The sequence below is a fragment of the Hyperolius riggenbachi genome, chromosome 8 (assembly GCF_040937935.1).
Source record: "Hyperolius riggenbachi isolate aHypRig1 chromosome 8, aHypRig1.pri, whole genome shotgun sequence".
NCBI classification, from domain to species: domain Eukaryota; kingdom Metazoa; phylum Chordata; class Amphibia; order Anura; family Hyperoliidae; genus Hyperolius; species Hyperolius riggenbachi.
The window spans coordinates 25287554-25313476 of NC_090653.1; the positions used below are offsets into that span (position 1 = coordinate 25287554).

Here is a 25923-nt window from a genome sequence, read left to right on the forward strand (position 1 = left end):
AATAAATCTGCAGTGTGTCTACTTCCTGCTTTTATGGAAGCAGACATATTTTTACCATCCTGTGCTTTCAAATGAGCTTAGCTGTTTTGGCAGTCAGGTGACACAGTGTAGAGATTAAATTACAACTTGTGACACAGAGGAGGGGGAATTAGACGGGCTCTCTAAATACATACATTGTACATTTCTCTGTTTTCCTTCTGTCCTGTGCAAGAGTTCAGCTCCACTTTAAAGCATCTGAATGACATTTATTTATATTTGCTGAAAAATCTATGTACATCTTTTGAATGCTGAATGTACATATGGTGGTGTGCTCTAACATATTGGCAGTATACAGGAACAAAGTCTGAAGAAGGCTTATTTAAATTGCCTTTAAAAACGTTTTTTAAGGTAAATGAGGCATGTAGCATCATGTTTTTTTTAATGATGTGGGGACTTAAAATCCCTCTCTCTCTCAGATGGGAAATCCGAGTTTGCTCGGACAGTGCTATTCAGATTTTAAAAAAATATCCGAATTGATATTCAAAGTTCGGATAGTGGAAAAAGTTCAGATTATCTGGGTAGTTCGGATACCCAAATATTGGATGAGCACCACTGCTCAGGTGTCATTTAAAATGACAGTTTAGCAATGAAAGGGAAGAAAACAGCATTTTTTATCCTGCAGTCTCATAGATGGTAGGAGCTGGAGGACAGAAAATGAGTCAGGAAAGAGTTAACTAAGGAAGAAGAGACCACTGCTAGCTAAGAAAAACAGTCATAAATCAGGATTAGATAAATTAACAACTGCTGAGGTCAGTGTCAAAGCTGTAAAAGAGGTGAAGAAACTGCTGAGCTCACTGATGTTTGGGAATGCCTGCATTAAAACTCAGCGGAACTTAGTTCTATCTGCTTTGTAATGTAAATCTCTGGCATTTCTCACATCGATCTGTATGTCTATCATACAAAGGAATGGATTATCAGGTGACCGTTATGATTGATCCTGATTGTTTTAACACATCAGGAAGCGAGAGAGAGAAGCGGGGATTGGGGAACTCTGGAATTCAGCTATTAGTGCAGAGCAGGGCGCTGGATGGCTGCGCTGCGGGACCAGAAGAGATGATTTACTTTGACATATGACCTCTTCTCTCTCCAAGTCATGCCGCCCTTCTTATCTTATCTAATTTTATCGCCCTAGGCCCTGGCCTTTCCAGAAATCTGGCCCTGATTATTAAACAGAATGATGTTAATTATTGTTAACATCTAAATGTACAAATCAAATCTTGCAGTGAAACCATTTGATTGGTCCATTCTCAAGATGCATAGATTTGCAGAAACATTTGCATGATTCTACATTAGCCCAAATTTTGTACGAAATGCCTTTAGACATCTGTGGCAAATAGTGATGGCCTTTCTAAAGCATGTGATTTGTTTGATCAGCTGATAGATTTGCAAAGCTCTGATCACATCCTGCTTTAGCACATGATCAAGACTAGCAAATCATAGACTTCTATATCTGTCACCTGACCGAACTGATCACATGCTTCTCCATGACTTCTCCTACAAATGACCATCCCTAGTGGCAAAGGAATAAAGGGAAACAAAAACGCCTACAGAAGTCTGCTGCGGGTGGACGAAATTTGAACTGGTGGGAGGAGTCACTAAAGGAACTGGCAGGGGTGGGGAAGAGGATAATGCGTTGTGGGAGGAGTCAGTAAAGGGACTGGCAGGGGTGGGGCAGAGGATGAGATGTGGTGGGAGGAGTCAGTAAAGGGACTGGCAGGGGTGGGTCAGAGGATGAGACATGATAGGAGGAGTCAGTAAAGGGACTGGCAGGGGTGGGTCAGAAGATGAGACATGATGGGAGGAGTCAGTAAAGGGACTGGCAGGGGTGGGTCAGAGGATGAGACATGATGGGAGGAGTCAGTAAAGGGACTGGCAGGGGTGGGTCAGAGGATGAGACATGATAGGAGGAGTCAGTAAAGGGATTGGCAGGGGTGGGTCAGAGGATGAGGTGTGGTGGGAGGAGTCAGTAAAGGGATTGGCAGGGGTGGGTCAGAAGATGAGGCGTGGTGGGAGGAGTCAGTAAAGGGATTGGCAGGGGTGGGTCAGAGGATGAGGCGTGGTCGGAGGAGTCAGTAAAGGGATTGGCAGGGTAGGGCACAGAAGTGGTAGGAGGAGTCAGTAAAGGGACTGGCAGGGGTGGGGAAGAGGATAATGCGTTGTGCTAGGAGTTAGTAAAGGGACTGGCAGGGTAGGGCACAGAAGTGGTAGGAGGAGTTAGTAAAGGGATTGTCAGGGGTGGGGCAGAGGATGAGGCGTGGTGGGAGGAGTCAGTAAAGGGACTGGCAGTGGTGGGGCAAAGGATGGCGCATGGTGAGAGGAGTCAGTAAAGGGACTGGCAGGGGTGGGTCAGAGGATGAGACATGATGGGAGGAGTCAGTAAAGGGATTGGCAGGGTAGGGCACAGAAGTGGTAGGAGGAGTCGGTAAAGGGACTGACAGAGTGAGGTGTAAAGGACTGGGAATGGTAGGTGAGTATAGCAGAATCAGTTAGTTCCTGATGCACATGTTACACTAGTCATAACAATTTACCGTAAATCAAAACACAGTGACCAAATGAAAATAACTCAAATAAAAAACGTTTATTGTCAGTATAAGATTATCCCAAAAACCGGGTCATTAAGTAATAGATTTGTGGTTTAAGTTAGTGAGGTGCCAGTGAGGACGTCTTTTTCCTGTACACGGAGACTGCGAGAGAACCAATCACAAGGACCATTCCACGATATTAGCGCTCAGAAAGGGTGGAGCCTGTGCAAGTGCCATTCTTCAGTCTTTCTTCGTTCCTTGTTTCCTCAGCTGAGCTCGAAACCTGAAGGGGCAGAGAAATTGTAACTTATTGTATGAGTCATTTGTCTTACCCCAGAGTAACGTTTCTGCTTAATTCCAACAACCAATCAGAAAAAGTCATGCAAAACAACAAGAACTGCTGTGATTGGATGACTGTAACTCTCTCTTAACTAGGAGGGAAAATAACTCTTCCAGGCTAGGTATAAGCTAACTTTGTCACCCCAGCAGCTTGTAGCTGTACAGACATGTATTGTAGCTGCAACAAGTCTCTGCTACAGATATACAGCTCAGCTAATGTCACCCAATACAGCTGCTAATAACTATGTCACCCCCCAGCAGCAGCTTGTAGCTGTACAGACATGTATTGTAGCGGCTACAAATCTCCAGCCCTGCTAATGTCACCCAATACAGCCGCTAATAACTGTGTCACCCAGCAGCAGCTTGTAGCTGTAGAGACATGGATTGTAGCTGCTACAAATCTCCAGCCCCGCTAATGTCACCCAATACAGCTGCTAATAACTATGTCACCCCAGCAGCAGCTTGTAGCTGTAGAGACATGGATTGTAGCTGCTACAAATCTCCAGCCCCGCTAATGTCACCCAATACAGCTGCTAATAACTATGTCACCCCAGCAGCGGCTTGTAGCTGTACAGACATGGATTGTAGCTGCTACAAATCTCCAGCTCCGCTAATGTCACCCAATACAGCTGCTAATAACTATGTCACCCCAGCAGCGGCTTGTAGCTGTACAGACATGGATTGTAGCTGCTACAAATCTCCAGCTCCGCTAATGTCACCCAATACAGCCACTAATAACTGTGTCACCCAGCAGCAGCTTGTAGCTGTACCGACATGTATTGTAGCTGCTACAAATCTCCAGCTCTGCTAATGTCCCCCAATACAGCCACTAATAACTGTCACCCCAGCAGCGGCTTGTAGCTGTACAGACATGGATTGTAGCTGCTACAAATCTCCAGCTCCGCTAATGTCACCCAATACAGCTGCTAATAACTATGTCACCCCAGCAGCGGCTTGTAGCTGTACAGACATGGATTGTAGCTGCTACAAATCTCCAGCTCCGCTAATGTCACCCAATACAGCTGCTAATAACTATGTCACCCCAGCAGCAGCTTGTAGCTGTACAGACATGGATTGTAGCTGCTACAAATCTCCAGCTCTGCTAATGTCCCCCAATACAGCTGCTAATAACTATGCCACCCAGCAGCAGCTTGTAGCTGTACAGACATGGATTGTATCTGCTACAAATCTCCAGCCCCGCTAATGTCACCCAATACAGCCGCTAGTAACTGTGTCACCCAGCAGCAGCTTGTAGCTGTACCGACATGTATTGTAGCGGCTACAAATCTCCAGCTCTGCTAATGTCACCCAATACAGCCGCTAATAACTATGTCACGCAGCAGCAGCTTGTAGCTGTACCGACATGTATTGTAGCTGCACTAAGTCTCTGCTGCAGATAAACAGCTCCGCTAATAACTGTCACCCAGCAGCGGCTTGTAGCTGTACAGACATGTATTGTAGCTGCTACAAATCTCCAGCTCTGCTAATGTCACCCAATACAGCCGCTAATAACTGTGTCACCCAGCAGCAGCTTGTAGCTGTACAGACATGTATTGTAGCTGCTACAAATCTCCAGCTCCGCTAATGTCCCCCAATACAGCCACTAATAACTGTCACCCCAGCAGCAGCTTGTAGCTGTACAGACATGTGTTGTAGCTGCTACAAATCTCCAGCTCCGCTAATGTCACCCAATACAGCCGCTAATAACTGTGTCACCCAGCAGCAGCTTGTAGCTGTACAGACATGTATTGTAGGTGCTACAAATCTCCAGCTCCGCTAATGTCCCCCAATACAGCCACTAATAACTGTCACCCCAGCAGCAGCTTGTAGCTGTACAGACATGTATTGTAGCTGCTACAAATCTCCAGCTCCGCTAATGTCACCCAATACAGCCGCTAATAACTGTCACCCCAGCAGCAGCTTGTAGCTGTACAGACATGTATTGTAGCTGCTACAAATCTCCAGCTCCGCTAATGTCCCCCAATACAGCCACTAATAACTGTCACCCCAGCAGCAGCTTGTAGCTGTACAGACATGTGTTGTAGCTGCTACAAATCTCCAGCTCCGCTAATGTCACCCAATACAGCCGCTAATAACTATGTCACCCCCAGCAGCAGTTTGTAGCTGTACAGACATGTATTGTAGCGGCTACAAATCTCCAGCCCCGCTACTGTCCCCCAATACAGCTGCTGCTAATAACTGTCACCCCAGCAGCAGCTTGTAGCTGTACAGACATGTATTGTAGCGGCTACAAATCTCCAGCCCAGGTAATGTCACCCAATACAGCCGCTAATAACTGTCACCCCAGCAGCAGCTTGTAGCTGTACAGACATGTATTGTAGCTGCTACAAATCTCCAGCCCCGCTAATGTCACCCAATACAGCCGCTAATAACTGTCACCCAGCAGCAGCTTGTAGCTGTACAGACATGTATTGTAGCGGATACAAGTCTCTCCTACAAATCTCCAGCCCCGCTAATGTCTCCCAATACAGCCGCTAGTAACTGTCACCCCAGCAGCAGCTTGTAGCTGTACAGACATGTAGTGTACATTGCCATTAGTCCATCCACCATGGTTACCACTGCTATAAAAGCATCCTCCCCCTTTGAGCAGGTATTTACTTACTTGGCTCTGAATGCAGATATCCGACTGGTGACCATGGAGACATATCGATCCACCAGCGCCTGCAGGGAAAGACAAGAGGCAACTGATCATCACTGTCCTACTTCTAGCGTACCTGAACTCAGAACTTCCTCTCTGCTCTAAAAGATAAGTAACAGCATAATAAACATTTCTTTGTTGCAGCTGCTACAAAGCCTGCAATAAATCTGCAGTGTGTCTACTTCCTGCTTTCATGAAAGCAGACATAGGGTTAATATTCTGTGTTTACAAATTACCTGCTCTGCCAAGGCAGGCAGCTGTCACAGCTAAGGGATCAAATTACAACTTGTGATTAGTCACAGATGAGGGGGGATTTAGTCAAGCTAAACTCTCTAAATACATACAGGGTGCATCCTATATAATAAGACGCTGTGTACCTGTGTTTAGCCTAGCGTGCATGCAGAGGCGTATCTAGAGGGGTGCAGGCATGGCTCATGCCATGGGCTGTCCCTTCCTCCCTCTGCCCCCTCCTCTCTGGTGCTCCACTACCATACTGAGGGATGCTGCTTGTTACTTATTGTTACGTATAGTGCTGGGAGGGGGGCACCTCTGGCTACCTATACTGGGGTGGACACAACTCTGGAGATCCATACTGGAGGGAAACCTCCAGTATGGATATGAGGTGCAATTTCACTGTTTGGCACAGGTGCCATATTACCCAGATACGCCCCTGCGTGCATGCGCAGCAAGCGGGTGGACTTGGGACAGCAGGAGGACGGGCACATGTGCGCGCGTGCGGGAGCGCGGCCTTGTGCGAACACCGGGGAGCGTGGCCTTGCATGCGCACATTGGGAAGTGCGGCTGTGCGCATCACGTGGTCTTGCGGGAGCAAGTCCATTGTAGGGGGCAGGGAGTTGTAGAAGAACGCTAGCGCCGTTTTTAAATTGGGCAGGCTTACTTTGAGTTTCTCTCTGTTATCCTTCTGTGCTATGCAAGAGTTCAGGTCCACTTTAAAAAGTAGTTATACTGTAAGTAGCATGAATATCCAGTGCAGATATCTACAGTATATGCTCCTGTGTGTATGTGTGTAGCACACATGCTGCAATCTTACCTGATTGTGTTTATACATGACGGGAAATGTGAACAATCCAATCACGCCTGTCACAAGAGAAAAAGATTGTGTAAGTTTCAAATAAAGCACTAATCAAAATTGCGTCGTAATGTGACATCATGCTGTAAAGCCTGAATTTAAGGAAGTCATTTTACATCTTAAGGCTCGTACACACGCCGTACTAAAGGCAACGAGGGGTCCGTCGTCACCTCCCGCTGGGCGGGTTTTCAGCAGACAGTACAGCGTGTGTACAGTCTGTCGGCGGACTGATAAGGCTGTTTCTGAACGATCTGCCGGGCGGATAGCTCAGAGACAGCCTTATCAGTCCACCGACAGACTGTACACACGCTGTACTGTCTGCTGAAAACCCGCCCAGCGGGAGATGACGACGGACCCGTCGTTGCCTTTAGTACGGCGTGTGTACGAGCCTTAAAGTGGACCCAAACTAAAAATACAAGATTTCAGAAGTAAAATCTATTTTCTAAAATTATAATAATAAATAGCAGCCTTTTTTCAGCTACATGATTACAAATATAAAATATTTTACATTTATTGGAGGAACCCCTCCCTTCCTTCCATATTGCCGGCAAATAATCCGGCAAACTGGTGGAGTAGATGGTGTCCAGCAAAGGAGGAATTGCTAATGGCTGCCTCCAGTATAACCCTAGTTATGCAAAGAGGAGGGTGAAAAGCATGCACTGAAATGCTCATAGGCTTGAGGGCTGGAACCCACAGGAGCGCTTTTGGCAGCGTTTTGGCAGCACTGCGATACGCTAGCAGTTTGCCAAAACGCTGGGCTAATGTTAATGGATGGGGCAACTTCCACAGGAGCGTTTGCGTTTCCCAGAAACGCAAACGCAGGACCTGCAGCATTTTGGGAGCGTTAGTGCTTCAATGTAAAGTATTGAAACGCTAGCAGAAACGCTCAGCAAAACCTAAACTGAGCGGTTTTGCTAGCGTTTTGCGGTTCAGCACACTGTAAAAAAATGAAAAATAATTCACAGGACCAATCAGGATAAAAACGCAAAACGCTAGGCACCCGCTGGGCAAAAAAATACAATGTTGCAAAACACGACCAAAAACACGCATGAATCCGCTTGCAAACCGCTCAGACAAAACGCTAGCGGTTGCGTTTTGCGTTTGCTGATTTCAGTGGGTTCCAGGCCTAAAGGAGTGTTTATTTATATTTGTATGTGTCAGAGTGGTGCAACTAAATATTTTGAATTAAAAAAAATGTTTGGTTTGGGTCCGCTTTAACAGACATTGAAAGTATTTGTGACCCCAGGCGAGAGAGCAGTTAATAACACAGATTTGTTGATTGATTGTTTGTTTGTTTGTTTGTATCTTCTTGCTTGCTGCTCAGTTGATGAGATGTATATTCAATGAATGTTAACCTTCTTAGCGGTATGCCCGACATTGTGTCAGACAGACCGCTTGCTGGCCTCAGGAGTCCCTCCATGCATAATTAATTTGAGCAAATGGCTGCACAAGCTTTAGCTAGCACTGGGCTAGCTAGTACAGGTGTCCGGGCACCCCCCGATCTCCTGCGATCCTTCCGTTTATAAATTACCCAGCCTGGATCCAGCGATCTCGCAGCCTCCCTGCACAGCTTTGGTCTGTCTATGGGGAGGATCGGGTTTGCGCATGATGTCATGTGCGATCCTCCCCATAGTGAAGACCGGAGCTGTGCGGGAGGCTGCGCCGATCGCTGGATCCAGGCTGGGTAATGTATAAACGGGGGGATCGGGGGGGGTTCCGGACACCTGTACTAGCTAGCCCAGTGCTAGCCTAAAGCTTGTGCAGCCTTTTGATCAAATTAATTATACTGGGGGACACAAACTAGCAAAACCTCATGAGCGGCGTAACGCTCAGGAGGTTAAAGGACAAAATATGGAGACTGCCATATGTATTTTCTTTTGAACAATACCAGTTGCCTGGCAGCTTTGCTGATGTATTTGGCTGCATCTGAATAACACCAGAAACAAGCATGCAGATAATCTTGTCAGATCTGACAATAATGTGATAAACACCTGATCTGCTGCATGCTTGTTCAGGGGCTATGGCTGAAAGTATTAGAGGCAAAAATGCAGTTTAGCAGAACTAAACGGATCTGCATTTAGCGCTCCATTGTGCATCTGTGCGGTGTGAACCCAGCCCTCTTGTATCTACAATGAAAAGCATCAGTGTGTAATCTCCAATCATCCCATCAATAATTTGTAATTTAACAATGTCATCCAATCTACGATCCAATCGCCAATAACGGTACAACCTCTGATCACTCCTCCGTAGTCAGCCATCATCCATTAAATCAAAACTACACAGCTCATCACCTCCAGTTAGGACATTTAAAAAAGCTATAACGGATGTGAAAAAGGGGGTGTGGCTAACAAAACAGCAAACTTAGTTAATCCTTTGCTCACTCACATGCAGATGCTTTCAAGCAAATCAACATCCAGGAACCGCTGCTATCGTTACAGCTCTGTTATATGCCGGGGTCGTCATTACAAAAGAATATATGCCATTTGTCTGCATAGTCACCTACACAGCGCAGAGGTACCCCTGTATTCATGTGTTCTATGTCTGGCCCTGTAACATGCTTAGTGCAAGCATGCAGTGCATGCGTTTGGAATTCCCGAATAAGTCATGAAAACTGTTCAGCTGCATTTTGTGGGTGGCTTAAAGGGAACCTGAAGCGAGAGGGATATGGAGGCTGTCAGGCTGACATATTTATTTCTTTTTAAAGTGAACCCAATGCAAAAAATTTTTTTTTTCAAAAAACAGATACTTTCCTAAGAAGTGGGCAGCTTGTGGATCCTCCAGAGACTTCCCATGTCCTCCTGTCCTTCACCGTTGCCGTGCGTGGACCCCCGATACATATCTGACAAGAGCTTGTTGGATATGTTACGTGGCCGCTCTCCTCTTCATGTATGAGCACAGCCACACTTGTGCAATTAGCCACAGCCACTCTTCCATGAGCATCCTTAAAAGAGGAGGTCCCCCCCCCCAACCCTTATACCAGCTCGCTATAGCTGTCAGCACCTTATGTAGAGGTGTGTCCTCTACTCACACAGCACCGCCCACGCTGCTGATTAGCATAAGATCTCTACATGCCCCCTATACACATCATACATGCCTCCTATACACATCATACATGCCTCCTATACACATCATAAATGCAACCTAGAGACACCATTCATTCCCTCTACATACATCATATATGCACCATAACTATATCATGCATGTATGCTACAATCACCATGTTGGCTCCACACCATCCCCACAAAGATAATATAAGTGCATGCATCCTACAGCCGCCATTCAGGGAGGGGTCAGTCGCTGTGAGACACAATGGATCAGATTGGGAAAATCGAGTTTTTGTTCCAAAAGCAACTCACCTAAAACCAGCAGAGTGAGTCCGTTCACCACCGCGCCAACATACGTGAGGAGGTAGAGGAGCACTAAGAACTGACAAAGAGGAGAGGCGTCAGCATCTGGTGAGATTACATCAGCGTTATAAGTGTGACATAACAGCATCTACACAACACAGCAGATATGAGAGGCCACTGAGCCATTGCAGCCAATCAGGATGCACCAAGACCAGAGAGGACTCTGGGAAACATAACTTCTTCTGGACTTCACTACAGAAATGTCTCTGAAGGCATCACAGGGCTCATAAACAACGCACTGGCCTGATTTCCTACAGGGGGCAACCAAGTCACATCCGACAATCCTGGGCTGGACTGAACAAAGTGTTAGGGTGGCCATACATGAGCAGACCGACCAAGAGACCGTTCTCTCTTTGATCTGTTCGTCATGAACTGCAGGCCAATTCCCGATCAATTTCAGCATGAAATCTTTTGGGAATCGGCCGCATGACGCTGCCTTGTTGCCTTGGTGATCCCAGCCGCTGCCCCCCCCCCCCCAATGTACATACCAGCCGCCATCCACTGCTGTGTCTACACTCTTTGCAGATGGTTGCTGGCGTATTACATTATAGCACTTGGGACGTCACACACGTGTCTCGCTACCTATAACGTAACGTGCCGGCGACCACGTGGGGTGCGAATTTAGAAAGAGTGCAGAGACAGTGGCAGACAGCGGCTAGTAAAGTATAATTGCACTGGGCACCTGGGGGGCACAGCAGCCAGGGGTTACCATTGCGTTCGTCATTTGTGATTACGGCATGTTGTTACCGCCACACACTGGATCGAGCTTGTTGGCCCGAAATTTTCCAGCATGATCGATACATGCAACCAATTTTGGTCCAGCATTTTGATCGGGCATGATTTTTGGCGGAACTGATTTTCATCCGATTTGATAATAATTATCGAATCAGATGGTCGATAGGCTGGCAAATCTTTAATGTACCTATACCTAAAATTATGCTCTGCTCAGTAATGCAATGTACTTATAGATTTTTCTTTTCTTTTTGCTTCTCTTTTAAAATACAACCGTATCTACAGCAACGATTATGTGACAACTATTGAACCAGAATCAACCATAAATAGAAGAGGTTATCAACAGTTCAACAGAGAATACGATCAGGACCCGTTTACACTTAATCAGTTGGTATGCGTTAGTGTGTGTTAGTACGCGTTTTTTACATAGCAGTGCATTGTGACAAAGATTTCAGTTAAAACGCGTTAAGTGTAAAAGGTGCCATAGGAAAACATGGGACGTACAGTTTTCTTTCCGTTTTAACTGAGAGCAACTGATTAAGTGTAAAAGGGCCCTAATGTGTTCAGAAAGGCAATATAATGTTAAGCATACACTACGATTTGTGGTAAATCAGATAAATGATCGGTATCTTCCAGAAATCGATTGTTTTCCTAGTTCACAACCTTTCCGTCAGAAGATATTATTACATAAGGTTCCAGCAGAAAGCTTGTCTAATATCAATCACACGGCTGCAGCTGCAAGCATTGTACTACTTGATATAAGACAAAAGGTATACAAACATCACTTGTGTAAGGGATCAGCACACACTGCAGCCAGTTTACTATCAGTTTAGGTACAGAGTAACAGCTTATACTGTACATACTGGAGGCAGCAGAGATCGGCACACTGCAACTAGTTTACTATCAGTACAGGCACAGAGTAACAGCATATACTGTACATACTGGAGGCAGCAGAGATCAGCACACACTGCAGCTAGTTTACTATCAGTATAGGTACAGAGTAACAGCTTATACTGTACATACTGGAGGTAGCAGAGATCGGCACACTCTGCAGCTAGCTTACTATCAATACAAGCACAGAGTAACAGCTTATACTGTACATACTGGAGGCAGTAGAGATCAGTATACACTGCAGCTAGTTTACTATCAGTACAGGCACAGAGTAACAGCTTATACTGTACATACTGGAGGCAGTAGAGATCAGTATACACTGCAGCTAGTTTACTATCAGTACAGGCACAGAGTAACAGCGTATACTGTACATACTGGAGGTAGCAGAGATCAGCACACTCTGCAGCTAGCTTACTATCAATACAGGCACAGAGTAACAGCTTATACTGTACATACTGGAGGCAGCAGAGATCAGGGCACTCTGCAGCTACATTACTATCAGTACAGACACAGAGTAACAGTTTATACTGTACATACTGGAGGCAGCAGAGATCAGTATACACTGCATCTAGTTTACTATCAGTACAGGCACAGAGTAACAGCATATACTGTACATACAGGAAGCAGCAGCAATTAGCACACACTGCAGCTAGTTTACTAGCAGTACAGGCACAGAGTAACAGCTTATACTGTACATACAGCTGGTTTACTATCAGTACAGGCACAGAGTAACAGCATATACTGTACATACTGGAAGCAGCAGAGATTAGCACACACTGCAGCTAGTTTACTATCAGTACAGGCACAGAGTAACAGCTTATACTGTACATACTGGAAGCAGCAGAGATCAGCACACACTGCAGCTAGTTTACTATTAGTACAGACACAGAGTAACAGCTTATACTGTACATACTGGAGGCAGCAGAGATCAGCGCACGCTGCAGCTAGTTTACTATCAGTATAGGTACAGAGTAACAGCTTATACTGTGCATACTGGAGGCAGCAGAGATCAGTATACACTGCAGCTAGTTTACTATCAGTATAGGTACAGAGTAACAGCGTACACTCAACATACTGGGGGTGGCAGAAATCAGCACATGCTAGTTTACGATCAATACAAGCACAAGCAGCTTGCACTGTACACCCCCTGCGCTTTGTGCTCTGATGCAAAAATAAATTGAGATTTGATATGCAATACCAAATTTGGTCCAAAAACAAATATCTGTTCATATTTGACCATAGAGTAATAACTCACTACTCAGCACCCCTCACTATGATCTGATATCGTCCAGATTTCAATCTAGCTGCAGATGCTGCCATAACAATAGCACTCCTCCTCCATATGATGAGCTAGGACTTTGGCTGCCCTCTGGCTGCAGATGCTGCTACTGCAATCGCACAGCCACTGTGATTAAAGCATTGCCAGAGCTCTCCCTGACCTACAGGCAGCAGTCAGAGTTCCCTGTTTATCTCTTCTAAGGGCCCATCATTCACACTTGTAATCGCAAAATGCGCAGGTGATTTTTCCACGATTAAGGAGGAAAAAAAAAAAAATCACTGGACAAATACACGTTCATTGAGCAATCGCGATCAGCGCTGTTAAGCACTGTATCGCGACTGGTCCGCTATCGCAACACAATGCTGCAGGAAACGCATTTAGCGATTACTGCTAATTGCGAATCACCCGTGATAACGGCAGTAGCAGCAGTGAGATCATTGCCATAGAGTTAATATTGCGCTAGCACTTTAAAGAGACACTGAAGCGAAAAAAAATATATGATATAATGAATTGGTTGTGTACTATGAATAATTACTAGAAGATTAGCAGCAAAGAAAATATTCTCATATTTTTATTTTCAGGTATATAGTGTTTTTTCTAACATTGCATCATTCTATAATATGTGCACATTACACAACATTCAGCATTCAAAATGATTCAGAGCAGTCTGTGAAGTAATGACCTCTCCTCTGCCAGAGAAAAAGTAAATAGTTAAGGAACAGTTGAGATAATAAAAGTCAGATAACAGCCCTCTCCACGACTTTGAAAGTCGTAGAGATTAATGGCTTTTTTGTATAGAGATAACAACTGGAGTTTCTTAACTCTTCCTGTACTGGAAACAATTAGACTGATGTAGCTGATCTTAATGTTTTATTTCTTAGCTGTACTACACATACAAATCATAATATCATAATTTTTTTTCCGCTTCAGTGTCTCTTTAAGAAGCGATAGCGCTTCGTCGATTAGCGGGAATCACCTGCTAATCGCTCTAGTGTGAATGGGTCCTTAAAAACCAAATACCAGAGTCCAACTAGACGAGAGACGCATGCCACCTGTCGCTTCCATGCCTCCCGGCCAAGACTTTATAACCTCCAAACATAAAGGTCTGTACCCATGATGCAATTTTTGCGGCGATTTTTTCCACGACACTCAACTTTTCGTGCGACAAGCTATCATTTCCATGATTTCACAACGTGGGTATGTTTGCGAGATTGAACGATCCTTTTTCAGGATGTGATGTAATTATAACCATTACATGGATCATGTCGTTTAGATCCCCAACGACTACAACAAAAAGTACAACAATCATTTGAACTATCGCTTGCGCCCGCCGTGTGCCATTGCGCGTTCCTTCGGTAGAAGATGGATTGGGGAATGCTCATTTGTCGGGTCGTGTCACTGTAAGTTCCACGATCCATCTGGTGAGTACTCAGCTTAAAGGACACATGAAGTGAGAAGAATATGGAGGCTGTCATATTTATTTCCTTTTAAACAATACCAGTTGCCTGGCAGCAGCCCTGCTGATCTATTTTGCTGCAGTAGTGTCTGAATCACACCAGAAACAAGCAGGCAGCTAATCTTGTCAGATCTGACAATAATGTCAGATACACCTGATCTTCTGCATGCTTGTTCAGGGGCTATGGCTAAAAGTATTAGAGGCAGAGGATCAGCCTCTAATTGTTTAAAAGTAAATAAATATGGCAGCCTCCATAGCCCTCTTGTTACAGTTCTCCTTTAAAGTTCAGAGGATCTGCCAAGGAAGATAAGCGATCGCTATCCCCAAACACAGTTCTAAGGCCTTGTTCACACTGTGAAACACAGATGGTCGTGCGATCGGAACGCAACGCGTACGAACGCACGCCATATGTGTTTCAATGCTTTGCGTGGCTGATCCCATTCACTTGTAGCGAATAGGATCAGCCATGCGTTTTGGGAAAAAATGTGTACAGCATGCGTTCCCGGACCGCACTGGTACGGAACGCATGCAGTGTGAACATCAGACAGTGCAGTCCATGCACTTCCAATGTCTCGCGCATGTCTGCCTCCCGCATGCGTTTCCGTCCAGATTCCGCAATGTGAATGAGGCCTAACTTGTAAGAATCTGACCTTTGAACCATAAGCTACTCACAGAAGTCAATTTCTGTAGCATATTTATGTCTTTGCATTTGGAACACATCAGTAATGCACATCTATGGCTTCAGGAAGGAATACACATTGTGTAGACATCAAATATGAGTTGCGAAGGTAAGGGGCGGGGGGGGGGGAGGTTTGCAAGAAACCAGAAATCAATTTCTGTGGATCTAAAGGTCCCAGTTAGCCAAAGCTTAGATTCTGTCGTATATAATAATTAGCAAGTGTCCCTGCATACTCCTGTCCCTGTGTCCGTACTGAAACATTCTGCGCATGTGCGCGCAGTTCAGCCAGCTGTAATGCTTCTGCACATGTCCTTGTGGTTGCTAGGGCAACAGGGATGCACAGCGCAGAGCTGGGAGATGGACGCAGCAGAAGGAAGAGGACGGCGCCAGGGGGCGGGCGTGCGTGCGCAGCTTTTTCGAGGAAAGTCAATGCGGGGGGTCGCGGCCAGAGCCTAGCGCCCGTTTTTAAATGGGCCTTAGGCCTAGTGATTTTATAAATCCACTAGTTTACCTAAGACCGTTTAAAAACGGGCTCTAGGTAAGTGATACCACCGCATGTTTGTGTGAATGCACACTCCCGCCCGGATCCCTGGCCCCGTCCTCCTGTCCATGCTGCGCACATGCGTGGTAGCAAAAAAACACAGACCCAAGGACACAGGGACAGGAGTGTACGCAGGGACCGTTAGGTTCTATTAGGCAAACACTGCCAATCCAGCGCAGGAGACTTGGGCGCAGCAGTGAGTAACGTCGGCACCGTCAGAAGAGGGAGCTGAAGTTACTTATAAAACACTATAATTCGGCCTCCAGCAATTGCTGGAAGCCAAATTATTTCATTCCCCACCTTCCATGGCGGCCTGGGGGGGGGGAATAGTATTTAAAATCAATGGGAATTTGTGCAGGAGCAGGATAAGCCATACAGGCTGTATCCTGCACCCAAGTCTCCCGGCGGCGATTCCTCTCGTATTCTCTATTAGGTAGGATGCCAAGGTTTGAAGTACATAAACACTACAGACTGAACCAGTAAAATGGACTGTAAGGTTGGGGTTGTTAGACACGATAACCTCTATAGAATCTATGAATGCTCTAAGTAGAACTATGGAGTTCCTGTCTACCAGAAGCCTTACCACATATGTAAAATCTGCAACAAACCTATCTGGTGTGACAGTGAGTGACAAAGACATGACCAAAAATATCCGCTGTACAGCCATGGCTGCGGATCCTGTTTGGATTTGTGTGTGAAAGGTTAGGGCCGGTTTCACGCTTCTAACTGGAGTTCGTGGCGATGATCGCATCGCACAGCAACGCTAAAAATAGCCTTCGGAGATTACCGCGGCAATGCACGGTAATCCCCCTTCTGGCTGCAGGCCACGCTGGAAGTGAGGTCCTCTAGCGCTCACTTCCTGTGGCCAATATTAGAACTGCGCGAAAGTGTATTGAAAAAATACGGTTCCGCACATGCGCACCTCAACGTGAACGCCGAAAATATGAAAAGCTGCGTCGACATAGACTTAAAGGACTTCCAGTCACCGCACACCCCGGCCTCTAATGCGCTGTTGCCCATGTGTCAAATTTGAGACTTCCAACACATCGCATCGGACCATGCCAGGTATGAAATGCCCCATAGGCTTGCATTGCTTTAGCGTCACCCTGCGGCAAAACAGAGTAAGGCAACGCCCACTAAAGCGGACCTGAACTCAGAACTTCCTCTCTGCTCTAAAAAAGATAAACAACAGCATAATAAAATTTAAAGAACACCCGAGGTGAAAATAAACGAATGAAATAAACAATTGTATCTCTCCTCCTTCTCCTAAAAATGACTTTTTAAGATAGTCCACAGTTTTATTTTATGTTTAAATCTACTTTTTAGGTTTTTACTGATTTATTGTTTTTGCTTAATGACACATTTATTGAAGTATGCCAGAACTAAAATCTACGAACTATTGACCTTTTTATCTCTTTCCTGCTCTCAGAAGCCATTTTCTGCTAGGAGAGTTTTTTATAGTTGGAATTTCTTATCGGTGAGGGTCACATTGTAGTCTGACCCAGACAGGAAATGCCACTTACATGCCTGATGTTTTAGGGCCCGTTTCCACTAGCCACCGCGCGCGGCTGCAAGACGTGCGGCGGCGGCACTTCCGGATCTGCGTGTACGCAGACGAATCCTAGAAGCCATGCCATGCATGGCTATGGGATTCGCTGCCTCCCGCACGAAGACTGATGGCAATCTCGGCTGAATCGCTAGGGCAAGTGATTCGGCCAACGGCGCCATTATTTCATTTATGGCAGAGTTTCCCCTGCAAGATTTGCCTGCAGGGAAACTCTGCGGATTCGGCCCTATTTCCGCGCTAGTTGAAACGTGCCCTAACGCTTTCAGGCAGAGAGAGAGAAAAAAGGAACACAGCATAGTTATTAGTGTGCTAGGCACTGTACATACACACGTCTATCTCATCATGTCTTATGTCACTTCGGGTATCCTTTAAAGGAAAGATGCATATATATATAAAAATCTACTTACCCAGGTAAGTAGTTTTATTTTTATTTCCTCGGACCGTCCGTCTTTGTATCATTTCTTTGTTACATCCGATACAAATCCTGCAATTAATCTGCAGTGTGTCTACTTCCTGCTTTCATGGAAGCGGACATAGGGTTAACATCCTGTGTTTACACAATAGCTGCTCTGCTAAGATTCCTGCGCTAACACAGCTGAGAGATCAAATTACACTGGTGAATAGTCACAGGTGAGGGGGGGATTATGCTGGGAATAAACTATGAGTTTTTTGGGCAGATAGAAGGCTCAACAGATAATTTCTGATTTCAATCGTTTTTCTAAACTATTTTCTCATAGAAGTGAATGGAAATCGATCAGCAAATCGATCGGCCGATAATAAGGACTCGCTGATGCACAGTGTAAATGTTCAGAAAGAATGAATCATTATAGTTCTGTCACCTTCAGTGATTCTTTTGCTTCTTTCACCAGGAAGAGGTTCCGCAGTGTGGACATTGCAGACAGGAAGAGGAGCACCAAGCGAGACGCCACAACTTCCACCTGAGGAGCTGGGAGGAGGGGCTCCATATCCAGGTACTTCCTGTACAGAGAACACTGTGTTATACGACTCCAGCAATGTGCCCCAGAACTAGCATGAACAACATCATTCCAGCGTACCGGCTCTGTACCCCACTCCAGACTATACGTTCAACCAGAACTACAAACCACATCGTATACCGCACACTAATTCACCATAAACAACAAAACAAACTATAAAACCAAAAACACAATACTGCTTCCCAAACACTGACCCAAAACTGTACCGTAAAGTACACCATACACCGCCGAATGTTCTACTATGAATCACCGAGTAATTCTGATGGTAAAATATCTGTAATATTTACTGGTCTAACCTAAGCTTACTCACACGTGAGCCCTCCCTCTCGATGCCTATCCCTAAGACACCCCCCCCCCCCCCCCCCCCCCACACACACACACACACACTGTATACACACACACACACACACACACACACACACACACACACACTGTATACACACACACACACACACACACACACACACACTGTATACACACACACACACACACACACACAGAGCCTAAAGCTACGTAGACACGCTGGCATATACTTGGATATGGCGGACAGTAACGACTGCCATGGCTGAGAATAAGGCGTCAGACGAGTGTGTGTACAGCGGCCACACATCTGCTAGATCTTTAGTGTTCCCTGATGCACAACACTGCACTACACACTGCACCACACATACTGCAGCACATACAGCACCATACACTGCAACACACACTGCACCTAACACAGCAGCGCATACTGCACCACACATACTGCAGCATACACTGCACCTAACACAGCGGCACACACTGCACCACACACACTGCAGCACATACAGCACCATACACTGCACCTAACACAGCAGCACACACTGTGCCACATACAGCACCATACACTGTAACACACACTGCACCTAACACAGCAGCGCACACTGCACCACACACACTGCACCATACACTGCAACACACACTGCACCTAACACAGCAGCACACACAGCACCATACACTGCAACACACACTGCACCTAACACAGCAGCACACACTGCACCATACACTGCAACACACACTGCACCTAACACAGCAGCGCACACTGCACCACACATACTGCAGCACACACTGCACCTAACACAGCAGCACACACTGCACCATACACAGCAACACACACTGCACCTAACACAGCAGTGCATACTGCACCACACATACTGCAGCACACACTGCACCACACATACTGCGGCACACACTGCACCTAACACAGCAGCACATACAGCACCACACACTGCACCTAACACAGCAGCACACACTGTACCACACACACTGAAGCATACACTGCAGCACATACAGCACCATACACTGCAACACGCACTGCACCTAACACAGCAGCACACACCGTACCACACACACTGTAGCATACACTGCACCACACACACTGCAGCACATACAGCACCACACATACACTGCAGCATACACTGTGCATCACACACTGCAACACGCAATGCAGTATACACTGCATCACACACTGCATCATACACTGCACCACATACAGCACCACACTACAGCATCACACACTGCAACACATACTGCACCATACACTGCAGCACATACAGCACCACACACTGCAGAACATACAGCATCACACACTGCACAACACCCTGCAACATGTACAGCACCATACACTGCATCACACACGGAGGCATACACTGCAGCACCATATACTGTACCACATACTGCATCACACACTGCAACACACACTACAGCAAACACTGCGTCACACACTGCAACATGTACAGCACCATACACTGCATCACATACTGCACCACACACACTGCAGTATACACTGCACCACACACACTGCAGCATACACTGCACCACACACACTGCAGCATACACTGCACCACACACACTGCAGCATACACTGCACCACACACTGAAGCACCATACACTGTACCACATACTGCACCACAAACAACATCACACACTGCAGCACATACAGCACAATACAGGGCACCACACACTGCAGCATGCACATTGCAGCACATACAGCACCATACACTGCACTTCACACAGCAGCACAATACATTGCAACACACGCTGCAGCACATACAGCACAATACATTGCAACACACACTGCAACACACTCTACAGCATACACTGCGTCACACACTGCAGCAAGTACAGCACCATACACTGCATCAAACCCTGCAACACACACTGCAGCACACACTGCAGCACACACCGCAGCATACACTGCACCACACACACTGCAGCATACACTGCACCACACACTGAAGCACCATACACTGTACCACATACTGCACCACAAACTACATCACACACTGCAGCACACACATTGAGCACATACAGCACCACACACTACAACACACACAGCAGCACAATACATTGCAACACATACAGCACAATACAGTGCACCACACACTGCAGGCCTCACTGAAAGGGGTTGGCATCATCTGCTTTCTTCATGGTAGTGATGAGTTTGGCGTAAGCCCGCATCATCAGTGTGCCGCTGAGGAGGATGAGACAGGCGTACGAGACCACACTGATTACACTGAACTGAATGAGACATAACAGGCAGACTGTGATCCCAGTGAGACAGGTGGCTGAGAGTGCAATGTCCTTCCAATACAGGAGGTCCGTCACTGCGAGAGAGAGGGAGAGGGAGAGATCAGTATGATGGACAGACTGGTGGGCAGCAAAATATTAGCTGGTATATTATAGACCAACGGTTTACTGTTAGTACAGCCTATAGCATATAGATTCATAGTCAGTGTACTATTTGCTGGTACATTATGTAGACCAGGGGTCTCAAACTCAATTTACCTGGGGGCCGCAGGAGGCAAAGTCAGGATGAGACTGGGCCGCATAAGGAATTTCACAATCACGGCGCATCGCCACCTCTGCCCGCCCCTCTCACTCTTCCTTCACAGAGAGGGGCGGGGAGAGGTGTCGATCCGTGCGGCGATTGACGTCAGGAGGGGCAGAGCTGAAGCTGAAAGCTCTGCCCCTTCCAGAAAATGCCAGCGGATTGCCCCCCGGGCGATTTGGGGGCTCTGCAGCCCTCGTTTAGCGGCGGGAATGAGGCGGATTACTTGGGAGCACTGAAGCGAACTATAAGGAAGCTTTTGCCAGCGAGGGCCACAAAATATTGTATCGAGGGCCGCAAATGGCCCGCGGGCCGCGAGTTTGAGACCCCTGATGTAGACTGATAGAAAGTGTACTATTTGCTGGTATATTATTAAGATGGATGGTCAGTATACTGTTAGCTAGGAGAGTATTTTAGACATATGGTCAGTATAGCTTGTGTAGCATGTAGTCTGATAGTAAGTATACTATTAGCTGGTACATTATATAGCCTGGCAGTCAGTATACTACTAGCTAGTATAGTAAGTTAGTAAGTGTTTACTTTACTAGCAGGGGTGTAGCTAGAAATCACTGGGCCTCCTGCAAAATTGTGGATGCCCCACCCCCTCCTGCAAAGGTAAACTGAGAGCCAATGTTATTCAGCTGGCTAGTGCACACTTAAATGTGCTTTCCCCATGCAGATAAGAACTCACAGCAGTGAAGTACTACAGGCCTTTTCTCTATCAATTACATTAGCTTCTGTGATAAAACATGCATGTTTTCACACATACAGACACACATGGTGTGCAGAAAATGCATACAGAAAACCGACAGACAAGTGTGCTCCCAGCCTCAGCTTATTACACTCACTCTGTCCATCTCTGATGGAGCTGAACTGGCTCTGCAGACTCCTCCAGCATCACTGCAGTACACAGCACTTGGGGACGGATGGAGAGGCTGGGGGTGGGGCTCTGCCGACTCCTCCAGCATCACTACAGTACACAGCACTTGGGGAGAGGTAGAGAGGCTGGGGGCGGGGCTCTGCAGACTCCTCCAGCATCACTACAGTACACAGCACTTGGGGAGAGGTAGAGAGGCTGGGGGCGGGGCTCTGCAGACTCCTCCAGCATCACTACAGTACACAGCACTTGGGGAGGGCTAGAGCAGCGCTGGATAGTGTACTGGTTAAGGGCTCTGCCTCTGACACAGGCAACCTGGGTTAGAATCTTGGCTTGGCCTGTTCAGTAAGCCAGCACCTATTCAGTAAGGAGTTTCTTGGGCAAGTCTCCTTAACACTGCTACTGCCTATAGAGTGCTTCCTAGTGGCTGCAGCTCTGGCGCTTTGAGAAAAAGCGCAATATAAATGTTCTGTGTTTGTACACAAGACCGATGCAGTCATTAGAACAATTGTGCAAAGAGAAGAAAGCTTTTTCTCTCAGTGCCCAGACTCCCCCAGCATCATTACAATACACAGCACTTGGAGAGGGGGTAGAGAGATTGGGGGCGGGGGTGCTGTACACAAGAGCCTGCTGAACACTGAATAGGGACTGTCTACAAATCTTTGTCTGCAAAACTTTGTACGATTCCTTATCAGTGGCTGACCATATTTAGTCATAAGGACAATTTTGCAAAGAGCAGAACGTTTTTTTTTTCTACAAGCGCTTAGTTGTCAGTCACTCAGGACAGGGAAAAGAAACTTCTCCCCCACAGGGCCCCCTGCGGTTTCTGGGCCCCCCTAGCTAGTTAGTATACTGACCGTCAGGCTATATGATGTACTAGCTAGTAGTATACTTACTATCAGACAATATTAGCCAGTATATTATGCAGACTGGTGATTAGTATACTACTACCCAATATATTATGTAGGTCAGTGGCCAGAATATAATTAGCTGATATTATGTAGACTGGTGGTCAGTATACTATTAGCTAGTATATTATACTGATTGATGGTCAGTATACTATTAGCTGCTATATTATGTAGATTGATGGTCAGTATACTATTAGCTGCTATATTATGTAGATTGGTGGTCAGCATACTATTAGCTAGTATATTATACTGATTGATGGTCAGTATACTATTAGCTGCTATATTATGTAGATTGATGGTCAGTATACTATTAGCTGCTATATTATGTAGATTGGTGGTCAGTATACTATTAGCTGCTATATGAGGCAGGTGAGGGAGCATTATGCTAAGGATATAGTATGTGGCTCGGTGGTCAGCATGCTATGCACTGGTATATGAGGCAGGTGAGGGAGCATTATGTAACGGATACAGTATGTGGCTCGGTGGTCAGCATGGTATGGGGCAGGTGAGGGAGCATAATGTTAAGGATATAGTATGTGGCTTGGTGGTCAGCATGCTATGCTCTGGTATATGAGGCAGGCGAGGGAGCAATATGTTACGGATAGAGCATGTGGCTTGGTGGTCAGCATGCTATGCTCTGGTATATGAGGCAGGCGAGGGAGCAGTATGTTAAGGATATAGTATGTGGCTTGGTGGTCAGCATGCTATGCATTGGTATATGAGGCAGGTGAGAGAGCATTATGTTAAGGATACAGTATGTGGCTCGGTGGTCAGCATGGTATGGGGCAGGTAAAGGAACATAATGTTATGGATACAGTATGTGGCTCGGTGGTCAGCATGGTATGGGGCAGGTAAAGGAACATAATGTTACGGATACAGTATGTGGCTCGGTGGTCAGCATGCTATGAGGCAGGTTTGGGAGCATTATGTTACCCATACAGTATGTGGCTTGGTGGTCAGCATGCTATGCTCTGGTATATGGGGCAGGTGAGGGAGCATTATGTAACGGATACAGTATGTGGCTTAGTGGTCAGCATGCTATGCTCTGGTATATGGGGCAGGTGAGGGAGCATTATGTAACGGATACAGTATGTGGCTCGGTGGTCAGCATGGTATGGGGCAGATGAGGGAGCATTATGTAACGGATACAGTATGTGGCTTGGTGGTCAGCATGGTATGGGGCAGATGAGGGAGCATTATGTAACGGATACAGTATGTGGCTCGGTGGTCAGCATGGTATGGGGCAGATGAGGGAGCATTATGTAACGGATACAGTATGTGGCTTGGTGGTCAGCATGCTATGCACTGGTATATGAGGCAGGTTTGGGAGCATAATGTTACGGATACAGTATGTGGCTTGGTGGTCAGCATGGTATGAGGCAGGTGAGGGAGCATAATGTTAAGGATTGGGACGAGGGGGTTTTGTTGGCAGTCTGCGATGGGCCATTTCATGCTGCGATACGGAGGGATTATTTTCGGTCTGTCTCAGTGGGGATCAGTAGTAGTGACAGCAGCAGGTGCACAGCCCCCCTCCCCCCACTATTTCACATTCCCCCCCAAACCCTCTATCCCCCTCTTCTCCCCGGTCTCCCCAGCCTCACTCACCCGCTTTCCTCATGGCTGGGTGTCTGATGGCCGCCGAGTGACCGTGTGGCCAACAGCTGTGTGTGAGTGTGTGACACCCTGAGGGGGAGGGGGCAGGATAATTATAGCCACTCAGGGAAGCCCCCCCATCCTGTATAATAAGACACTGGAGCTTCCTTCAGCCAAAACACATCATAAACTCTCCAAATTCCCTGTCATAAAACTAGACATGGGTGTATTCTCACTGGAGGTAAGACTTATATACGCTGAGTGGCCAAACAATTAGAGACACCCCTTATTTAGAGTTTATATAGCACCGGAATCTTCCACTGCACTTTACAGAGTCTATATAGTCTTGTCACTAACTGTCCTCAGAGGAGCTCACAATCTAATCCCTACCATAGTCATAAGTCTGTATCATAGTTTGGGGCCAATTTTAGGGGGAGGACAATTAACTTATTGTTATGTTTTTGGGATGTGGGAGAAAACTAGAGTGCTCAGAGAAAACCCGCACAGACATGGGGAGGACATACAAACTCCTTGCAGATGCTGACATGGCTGGGGTCCCAGGGTCCCAGCGCTGCAAGGCAAGAGTGCTATGCACTAAGCCAGTAAGCTGCCCTGCAAGTAAACCAGTCCATCAGTGTATATGCATAACGAAGCAGAGTTGCTTGTATAAGGAGCACTCAGCTTCGGACATAGCTATCAGGGATGTTTAAGGACAACTGTAGCAAAAGGGGCATGGAGGCTGCCGTATTTATTTCCTTTTAAACAATACCAGTTGCCTGGCAGCCCTGCTGATCTATATGACTGCAGTAGTGTCTGAATAACACCAGAAACAAGCATGCAGCTAATCTGGTCACAACAATGTAAGAAACACCTGATCTGCTGCATGCTTGTTCAGGGTCTATGGCTGAAAGTATTAGAGGCAGAGGATCAGCAGGACTGCCAGGCAATGTGTATTACTTAAAAGGAAATATATATGGCAGCCTAAATATACGTCTCACAAAAGTTGTCCTTTTATGTAAAAATGGGTAAGACGAAAGATTTAAGTGACTTTGAAAAATGGATGATCGTTGCAGCAAGAAGAGCTGGTGCTGCATCTCTGGAACAATGACTCTTTTAGGATTTTTCTGCCCAACAGCCTCTCGGATGTTTAGAGAGTGGCAGCTGAGAAACTTCAAGCGTTAAGGACTATTCTGGTCGAAAAAGGCTGGTGAACGAGAGAGGTGGAAGGCGAGTAGCAGGCATAGGAACAGAAGGGCAACAACACGACAAACTACAGCTGAATCCAATGCAGGTGCATCACAAAGCATATCCCACAAGGTGGACTTTGCAAAAGATGGGCTTTAGCAGCAGGAAACCATCAAGAGTGCCTTTGGTATCACAGAAAAAGACACCTATTGCCGTGCTCGATTGGTCTCAAATTGGTTTCAGGAACATCAGTCAGAGTTTAACCTGTTTCCATGGCCACTTCAAAACTTGGAAACGCCACCATCCAATCTGACCC

The 25923-nt window shown here is 46.4% G+C and overlaps 1 protein-coding gene across 4 annotated transcripts in view; it reads right to left on the bottom strand.

The window, feature by feature from the left end:
- Window positions 1-2598: 2598 nt before the first annotated feature.
- RTN2 (reticulon 2) overlaps window positions 2599-25923 on the bottom strand; it is a 57466-nt gene continuing 34141 nt past the window's right edge. For all 4 annotated transcript variants that reach the window (XM_068250095.1, XM_068250093.1, XM_068250094.1 and 1 more), the window contains 6 exons: window positions 20613-20820; window positions 18041-18179; window positions 10006-10075; window positions 6611-6657; window positions 5524-5582; window positions 2599-2844 (listed from right to left, as the gene is read on the bottom strand). In XM_068250095.1, coding sequence (XP_068106196.1) covers window positions 2802-2844; window positions 5524-5582; window positions 6611-6657; window positions 10006-10075; window positions 18041-18179; window positions 20613-20820 — 566 coding nt within the window. In that variant the 3' untranslated portion in view covers window positions 2599-2801. The remainder of the gene's footprint in view (window positions 2845-5523; window positions 5583-6610; window positions 6658-10005; window positions 10076-18040; window positions 18180-20612; window positions 20821-25923) is intronic.